The 10,262-nt window shown below is 33.8% G+C and overlaps 1 protein-coding gene across 2 annotated transcripts in view; it reads right to left on the bottom strand.

Annotated features, from left to right (window-relative positions):
- LOC148620140 (ras association domain-containing protein 2-like) overlaps nucleotides 1–9,792 on the bottom strand; it is a 42,085-nt gene extending 32,293 nt beyond the window's left edge. For both annotated transcript variants that reach the window (XR_015921727.1, XM_088580739.1), the window contains exons 1-3: nucleotides 9,379–9,792; nucleotides 5,287–5,381; nucleotides 4,233–4,522 (exon numbers count right to left, since the gene is read on the bottom strand). Coding sequence is in view for 1 of the 2 variants with exons in the window: in XM_088580739.1 (XP_088436865.1) it covers nucleotides 4,233–4,522; nucleotides 5,287–5,381; nucleotides 9,379–9,421 (428 nt within the window). In the remaining variant the exon portion in view is untranslated. The remainder of the gene's footprint in view (nucleotides 1–4,232; nucleotides 4,523–5,286; nucleotides 5,382–9,378) is intronic.
- Nucleotides 9,793–10,262: the final 470 nt, after the last annotated feature.

The raw sequence follows: 10,262 nt of genomic DNA on the forward strand, positions 1-10,262 counted from the left end.
TAAAATCAAATCTTCTATTCTATTCCAGTACTACCCGTTTCAAAAGTCAGTAGAAATCCCAATAGGCACCACTTGTGCACCTTTACTTGAAGACATTTTATACACTCTTAAATGGAAGACATTTAATCCAAATATTCCCATAACAAAAGGAGGACAAGTTGGCAGAGTCCTTTAATTTCAGCTTCCACAACTGATAACATTTTTAATATTATTTGTTCTTTGTCCATTATCAAACCTAAGGATTTCACCTGAAGAAGCTCAGTCTTAGTTGACTTGTAGGTTGTATGATATAAATATCAAACACTATCAGTGACAAAAATAAGCAGATATTGGCTCAAGTTGCTTTAAAATGCCCAGTGCTGTCTACGTAAAATTATGATAGGTCTATGTTGACAAAAAATTCAGTTTCTAAAACTGCACTACATGTATATAAGGACTGTAGCCTACATGAAGGCATGCAAGCCCATGTGATCTCTGAAAACTACATGTACACATGTACTATACATGAAATACAATTACTTAAATGCATATTATCAGTAAGTATGCTGCCCTCCAATATCTTTTTGGACAGGCAAAAACATTTATTTAAGGCTGAATTAGATGCCAAATTTGTTCGGTTTTGATTCTACTGAATTTTGCCAATTCAATGAAATACATGTAAGTTTGTAGTAATGCAATTGAAGCATTAAATGTCGATAATACCTACAGAATATTGTGAAAACAACTTTTTTTTTTCAAATCAGAGAAGACTGATAGCTCTGATCTAATTATTTTTTGCCATTACTTCCGAAGATTGTCGACGCCATTCACCTGGGTTAAAAATACTTTAACCTTGGCTAAAAATAACAATAACGGATATACAGGAAAGCACATGTCTTATTTTCATATCATTTCATCTACTTCTTGATTAGTTTTCAAATAAATAATGACCATATTTGTGCCACATTATATCACAATACGTAAATTTCAAAAGTATCATTGCATTTGTTTCGAACTTTTTTCTTTTACGGCTTGAGTCCATTGGTCTTTCTTGCCGTTAAATAACCACTTTCACTTGGTAATCAGATTTGTTATTAAAGAAGCTACCCTTACAACACATGCGCAGATTAAGGTCACCAGAAGTTACATGCATACATATTTAACTAGGTCAATTTTTTGTCTTGCAAGACAATAAATATATAGACATGTATTTAATGCATTTTATTTGTGGATATCGAATGAATATTTCAACAGAAACAAAAATTTATGAAAATGACAGCTAATGCAGCTTTAAAGGAAGATGGGCAAGTTTATTGGTGCTAATTAAAAGCATGTGTGTAATCATGTGGCAAAACCAGTGAATTAATTCAATGCTTAAGACACAAAACAATTTTGATACCAGGCTATTAAAACTGCTTAAAAAAATGCATGAAAGGCAAAGCTTACAAAGATTGCTTAATGATTATGTAAGGGTAACTGGTGCAAAGCCGGTCTTAAATTATATACAATGTATTTCAGGGTCAGAACAGGGAATGTGTATATCACTGCACTTATCATAAGTCTGTGGTCAAAAAGCTACATTTTGAATACTATACAAGCCATGCAATTTCATTTTAATCCATGCACATGAATGAAAGCTAATCTACACTTGTGTCATTAGTTGTAAATTATTTTTCATTTAATTATTTGGCCTGCAGAGAAGAGTTGGGAACGATCCAAGAATTTTGCACAAACAAACCTTTCCATGGGGCGTTTTATGTCATCCAATTTCTTTTGTTGTGTAGATGGATCTTTAAGGAAGATAAAACCTGTGATGAACTGAACAAAATACGCTAAATAGCCGTATAAACCCTGAAAAAATCTTATAAATAAGCCCCAAGTATCCGTCTTCGTCGTTTCCTGTTTTGCCATAACCGGTGACGGTGATGGTACAAAATATGTGGCGAAAGGGAAGTAATTCTAAATGATACGGGTCCTCTCCGACGTCCGCGTCTAAACCAAAACCAGCAAAGAGGAAAGTATCTAGATTAAATTTATACTCAAATATCCGGAGAAAGCAAATTGATGTTCCGCCTAACAGGATGGGGGTGACCCCATCGAACACGATTTTTTTTATTTACATGTGATCATAGATAAATTGTATTTCAGGTTTATTCTTAAAGTAAAACTTTAATAGTGCAAAAAATTAAAGTTCGGTTGAGATTCATTGTCAAAATTTTTATCTAGTAGGATTAGTATATCTCTCTTCCAGTCCTTGGCATTTCCGACATTGTATATATACTAACACAGAGCAATTTGTATGAATAGAGAAATTTAAATGTACTAGATACACTTTTAATGACCATTCGTGCGTTTCATATAGGGGAAAGACGTGTCTTAGTAGTACAAAGTAATATCCTATAAAAGCTAAAGACGAAATGGGTTAACACTGTGTCCATGGAAATTTTTCCAATCAATCGGTCATTTACAGGTCGCAGGGCCTATTTATACACTCCAACCTTAAAGGAATTATGAATTTACTAATATACGCAATATGTAACCATGAAACATATAGACTTCAAGTTCTGATTATGTACGCTTATTTTTAATGTACATTTTAATTACTGTCACTTATGACTTACATTTGGGGAAACACTGCTAATGCTATTCAGAGCAAACAAATACCCATAGCCAGAAACTAACAAGAAAGATACTTCATATGAAATGATACATATATACGCTTGGATGTGAGTACAGATTTCAAATTTGACAAGTTCTTCTTCTACCGGTTAAGGAGGTAGACCTGGGGTAAGGGACATAACACTTCAAATCAGTGATATGTTTGTATCATATGCAATTTCATCAAGTCTTTCAAGCTTCCCTTTGAAACAGAATGATATCTGTCCAGCTTACTTTGATGCTTACATGATGTTGGCATAAAGTGGTGAATATAAACGTTTCACTGATTTGTAAGAGTTGTGTCCCTTACCCTAGGTCTACTACCTTAAATAGTTCGATGGTACTACAAAAAATTTGAGTAATGTACTGTGACTTAACAGGAGTTATTTTAATGTACACTATTTGGTCTGGACCAGCAGATGGCTTGATGTTCTTATACTTCTTCAAGGTATACTCAAGCAATGCTAGAGGTTCTCTGTCAAGCTATTTTCTGACTTGGCGTTGGGGTATGGAGGAACGGAATTACAACCTCTTACATTGTGGGAGTACCCAAGTTAATGTATGATGGTGGACTTTTCAACCCATACGATTTCCGGGAATAAAGTGTGCACTCCTTGGCTTCTGGTGTAAAAGACCAGGGGCGGATCCAGGATTTCAGGTTGGGTGCGTAAATAGAATTAAAGGCAAAGCAAAGTGAGACAAGAACAGTTTTGGGGGTTAGATTTAGTAAGAAATCAAGATTTCATGCCAAAAGAAATTTCCACATCTTCATGGGGGATACGTTGGGTGCAGCCGTACATACTTATAAACTGGCGCATGAGGAATTGTGTTAAGTGGTTTTTCCCCAATTTCTTTTATCAGTTAAAAGGTTGACTTCTCTTGGGTAGGCTATGTATAATTATGCAATCTGAAGTCAGGCCAAGGTTTAAATCCCCCCTTGCAAGATCTCTCATCTCTGCAATTTTATTCTCATCATTTGTGTAACGAACTCTGTTCCTAGGCCAGTAATGGTAAGTACAATTCTACTGGCCTTTTCTCAATACGCTACACTCGGCCGATTTGAAGGGTCCCTAATTGCGACAGCATACACTTACTATAGAAAAGAACAAAAAAGTTTACATCTTTTATGGTTCATCTGAAGGAAACTGACCGAGTAAACTCCAAAATATGATCACTATTAGTGCTCGTAAGTTTTTTTTTAAACTGCAACAAAACGTTTGGAGCACATGTGCACATACCAGTGTGCAGTAATAGAAAAGGTTATCCGTGGAGACGTATCTCTTGGGTCCTTTTTGTGGAATAAAGATCTATGGTCTGCAAAAAAAGACCTAAAGGGCTACGGTTCCGCAGCTATAATTTGGAATGCAAATAGTACAGGATAACCACTATGTTAATATTTCTATATATGCATGTACAAAAGCCTTTTAAAAACATTCATAACTACTAGTATTATAAAAACTAAGGGTAATAAAATTTACCTTTACATTTACCCTGTATTACTATAGTATAACACATATGTACGCATGACAGTAACACATCATGTATATTAACATTAGTGACAAGAAGTCGTTCCAGTAAAAGTTACAGGTACTTACTCCTTTGGAGATATTGCTATTTGATTTGTCTGAGCAGGGGATTTCTTTTCTCGTCTGACCACAGGTGTCTTTTTAGATAAAGGCGATACTTTGATATCATGGTTATTGTTCCCATATTCATACACCATAACCGGCGATCCACCGTCATGTCCATTATATATATCTCCCTTTATATTTTCTAATTCCGCACTTTTTCTGAAATTTGCAGGTGATGCATAACCGTATCCCATCATCCGTGGTCCAAACAAAGCTGCATAGCATGGTTTGTGACAATAAGGTTTACCATCATGCTGAAAAACAAAAGATTCTTTTTTTATAAATATTGTTGAGACAAGCTCGAAGTTTCCTTATTCCAAAGGCATAACCCAAGGTATTCCTTTGATAAGATTTGTCGAAGCCATAACCTTGCATCTTCGCAATGCCATCTTTCATTACTTACATCAAAAAACACAAACACAAATCATATCTCTTATTAACATGTCAAATATTGAAATTTATGTGCTCGATAAGTATTTATATTAACATACATGTGCCTGTGCCATGAATCGCAATGTCATTGAAACTGTCATCTTTGAAAAACAATCTCCCATCTTGCTGAATACACAAATTCGTAATACTTGTAAAGGAGAATCTAAGCTAAGATTGAGAATCGATTTTTATAAAAGAATAAGGTGCGATGATTTGAACTATAATTGGAATTGCGCTCTCACTGTTTCCAATACTAGTCAGAGTATGACTCACAGGATCGATCAAACTGTTCAGTAATTGATGACAGCAGTTCCCTGGTGACTATAAAGATGCTACTATCACGTTGCTACAATGATACTAAATTGAAAGGGTAAACATTGCTTTGTTAATACATATTTTTTAATTTATCAAGTAAACTCTCCTTATTGAAAACTTTGCAATGTTCCGATGGACTACATTTCCATGAAGTTTTATCCACCCGGAAACAAAATAACTTATGTTCATGTAATTCGGAAAAGAATATGGGAAGTAACAGCACTTACTAGAACACCAATTTATACCAAATGAATGACATAAGCTATTATACCTCAGCATGTTGTCCAGCGGATAAAATTTTACCACACTCCTCACATCTCAGACAATTTGGATGCCAGTTCTTTCCAAGGGACGTTTTTCTCTCAGCTAAAGAAAAAAGAAAGGATATTCACGCTATGACATTTTTTTATAAACCTTAAATAGTTATATCAAGTTGAAAACTAAAGCTAAACTATCTAAAAAAAATATTGACCGGACAGACAAACGGACTTCCTTGTAATAGACCTCCAATAAAACATCTGCACTTTAAACAATTACAAATGTTGGTTTCCAAGAGATAATAATATGGTTAAGCTATGTTAAAGTCATAATATAATGTGTAGATCGGGCTAATTTGAAATATTTCCATACCGATATCTACTTAATTATGAATTCTGAGATTAAATATTAGTAAATTGCTTGTTATGTCATTTATCAGTGGGAAATACTTGAACGTCTAGAATGAAATGGAAGTTGAATATTTACGCTAGATTATGCTCAGAACTGTGAGGTTAAAGTCATATTGTCTTATCAAGGAGGTTCTTAAGATTGAAACCCCCTTTTGTTTGAAAAGTTGAATAAAGAATAATCAATAATAACCCAAAACCCCACTTTTTTTCTGGGCTCCCTCTTTTTTCCTTAGTCTCTAGATCTTAATCTGCACCTGGGTCAAAACATTTTACATAGTATATCCAAAACATATGGTTGCAAGCACTGTCATGGTAAGTATATCCAACTCGCAAATAGTAAGCTAACACGTAAAATTATGTTGTACAGTAAAACAGAAACTATATCTGTTGCCAGAAATATTGTAAGGGGCCCGCGATGTAAGACAGTATTGCTAGCCATATACCAAATATAGGGCCATTGGGTTCAGTAGAGGATGGGGATAGTGTGAACGGACACACGGACAGACGGTAAAGGAAATTGACTATATTAATGTGTATACCAATGGCAGATTCAAGAAATTTGAAACAAGAACAGACCATAAAGGACCCCATAAGAGTTTTTTTTTTTCATGGAGCGCTGGTTTTTCGAATGCATGCGAGTTCTAAATTATCGTCAAGATTTAAAGCAGAAAGGGTGCGAAAAATGAGGGGGATAAATAAATTTTAAAAAATGCAAAAAGAAGAATGATCAAGACAGCAGACAAAAGAAGTATTTACCTGTAGAAAAATACAATAAGACGCGTACGTGTTGGGGATATACATGTACTTGTACATGTACATGTACATGACCCCGTTCTCAAGTACATAAAACATGACAAGAAGATCTAAAGAAATAACATTCGTGACCATTTTATTGATTCTAACGAAATAATTCAATAAAACAAACATTGGAAAGTAAACTTTTATTGACAAAGATCTTCATGGAAAGATCACCGTATAACAGTGGAAGATCCAGAGCGGGTGCAGATGGTTGGCACCCCCTTTTTAATAGAGAATTTGTCATTTTCATGTGTAAAGTTAAAAAATGGCAAATAATGTCCTAGCACCCCCTTTTTCTGAGGAACTCCGGCTGGCACCCCCCCCCTTTTCAAAGTGTCTGGGTCCACTCCTGCGTTTACTATCATCTTACTTTTATATTACCGAAAGTAGGTAAGTAGGTGAGGTATATAAATCTAGATGAAAATAAATTAAAATTTCAACACTTTTATATCCACATATTTCTGTTTACTGTAGGCCAAGGGAAAAGTCATATACAAACAATTTAATTTATTAATATCAAACGAGGTTTATAGATACAGCTAGGTCACTGAAATATTGTACTGAGGTTGATGTTTAATATTGCCGTGAATATTTATATTTTGGACATTGAACTGTCGTGGTGTGCTTGAAATTTCAATATGTGATCGTATACGTGTAACATATATATACATAATATGTTTTGTATGTAGGTAAAATATATTGAAAACTGTTAAACCGAATTAATTTATTTGAGACTGAATACTTCTTATTTAATCTAAGCGCAAACTCCGTTTTCGGGGGTTATGAAGTTTTACCCTGTATGGAATTCGTTTGGTTTATTTATGTTTCAAGTTTATGGACCGGGCATATCAAACGTAAACAAATCCATGCGGAAAAGAAGATGTCTCAATTAGACAGAAAACGGCAATATTATTAACAAAATTAAATCACCAACGATCTTAGGCAAAATTTGCAATTCGTTGCCTCTTGACAACGAACGGAAAATCAACAGAAATGGTGGCTTGAAGTTCATCTTCGACGTGAGCCACTTTAAGTCAACTTCGTCAAATATGTCGGTATATTATTATTAAGATTCTGTATGTCAGCATTGTTATTGAGATTCTCTGATATATCATTATTAAGATTCTGTTTGTCAGTATTGTTATTGTGATCTTCTGTGTCAGCATTAAAAGGGACTTTTCAATTAAGCATGGTTTTCTCTTAATTTCTACGATGTTCATATAAGGACAAATGATTTTGAGAGTTATCAACTTAAAAAAAAACTCGTACGTTGAGTTCATTAAAATTTGAAAGTCTTCAAACTTGTTAAGTTTTGATTTTGGCAGTGTACTAAACGCGTGTAGTATTAGCGCTCCATCCAATGTGGGTGTATTTTAAACTACAAGAATTGAGAAAACTAATACAAATTCAAATCGTTCGGTTTGATGTCGCTTCAAAACCGCGAATGCATTTATGGCTTGTTTAACTTAAAACCTCACTTAATAAAATGCAAGTTGAATGGTCTACTGACCGTCATAACATGCACTAGGAAATAATTGAAATCAAAACCAGTGTAGTCACGTACAATAAAAAGAGACACGAGTTTGGTAACACGTCATGTACCTTTCAAAGTTGACATTTTTGACGGACCATTTTTGTATCCATGTTTGAAATGATATAGACAAAAATGACATTCTTACTTCTTTAAGACAAATGGATTATATTTGAAACAAGATTGTTCAGTTAGACCATACAAACAAAAATGCTGTATAGTATATTGGCCACATGTTTTTTTAAGGATATAAAAATGTCAAGCGGAATATTATTGTTTTATATATATGTCGATGGAAGTAAATTAAATTGACCTTATTAGCATGATATGTGAATATATCAAAGGCAAACACGATTTTAAGCATATTTGGGTATTGTGTTTATCATGTAAACATGTAGTATTCTGATTTACATTCGATTTGCAGGGAGAATGATGTCATATATTTTAATGGTTATTTCATGAAATAAACGTATCTAACGAGTCTATCAGTTAGTGCCATATGAATACATGTGCTTGTTTTCTAAAAATGGGCTTTCATCCGGGATGACTTTTTTTTACTAATTTCAGATAAGCATGCTCACTCCTTGATACTAGTATAAGTGCGTAGATCCTTCAAAATTACTTAGATTGATTTAATGATGGGAAACCACACACATCCGCTAAGTTGTGAAGCTATGAGAAATAACGTTTTTGTAATTTTCATTTCAGGCATCAGGAAATTACCGATAGACATGTATGAGAAAAACATTCATTCATTACAAAATTGGTAATTTGCTTATTGTCGTACGTAAATGTCTATATAAACTGCAATGAAAATGAAAACTGATTCCTAATTTTCAAAACTGGTATCATTTAGCAATTGTCATACCCTCCCATATCGCATATCTTTCATTGTTGTCACGAAATTTTTAAACCGTACTATATTTCCTACATTAAATAATACACGACTTAAACACAGAAATATCCTTTGTCAAGATTTAAGATGAAATACAGATTTGTGACTTGACTACGTTATAAAAATATGGAAAGATTGGATCGATATTCGTTCAATACAAATTTTAAATATATTTAAAACCAATTTAAAATCAATTTGAAAAATATAAACAAATGTATATTTACCAGTTGCAAATAAAATACTTCTTCAAAAACGTTCAAAACAGTCTCTCCAAATTAAAGGACTGTTAAAAGAGTTATTCGAAGGTTAACACAATAAGTTTACACAATTACCTATCTAATATCTCTACTTTCTTAATAAAATAAGCGACTGATTTCGAACTTTATCTACCCGTACTACCCGTCATACTTGGGTTGTCATGACCCAAATACTACATAGAAAATTAACAAACAGATTTCGAACGCAACTTACCAAAATAAACAGGTTTTCCACATTTTTGACAATTCTTGTTCATCGTATCATCATTTTATCTTCTATTTCTTTCACTATTTTGTTGTATATCCCTGCACTAATCCATCAAACACTTTGTCAAATACAACACATTAATCGATTGATGTCCTATACCGGTAAAGATATTCGATCCTATTGCAGCACTGTTTATTTTCCAGTTGGGTCAGCAATTGTATTGTATATTGTAACTTACAATAAAACGTGTGTCCTTTACCTCCTTAGGTACTCGTTCGAGGATTATCCCATTGCAGTTCACTTTGTATTTAAATTTCTGGTGGAGTGTGATTTTAAACTATCAAAGTTTCTAATAATTCATGTGTGACATACCTTTATGAGATTTCATAGGCGAGTTTGACTTAAAGCAAGAAAAATACAAGCGTGAAGTTCGTCTCATCCTCTTATAAAATATGTATCTAAAGTGACAGTTGAATTAGTAATACTACACTTCGTTAAATTGGCTCGACGTTGAATAATTTACACATTTTTATAAAAATCTATCTACTGGCCAATCAAACCCAATATAATATAGTTTTGAGGTGGCAGAACCAGGGGAAGGGTTCCCGGGGGGCTGGACCTCCCTTATGTTGGAAAATTCCGTTTGTTAATTTTGCGTAAACTTTGAGTAAAATAAGAAATTGATAGCGCGCAACTACCCCCTTTAAATTTTTTTTGATCCGTTGCTGTTTTGACTGTAACTAAAGTTTCTTACAAGCTTTCTTCCATATACATGAAGAAACAAGGCGAATAATACGAATGAAATACCACATATCTGGTGTAATATAGACGAACTAGTTTCCAGACTCTTTCAGAAACGCAGAGAAAAAGAAATAGGACGCTTACCCTTT

This window comes from Perna viridis, chromosome 4 (genome assembly GCF_037379345.1).
Source record: "Perna viridis isolate PV_CMFRI_1.1 ecotype Kerala chromosome 4, ASM3737934v1, whole genome shotgun sequence".
NCBI classification, from domain to species: Eukaryota; Metazoa; Mollusca; class Bivalvia; order Mytilida; family Mytilidae; genus Perna; species Perna viridis.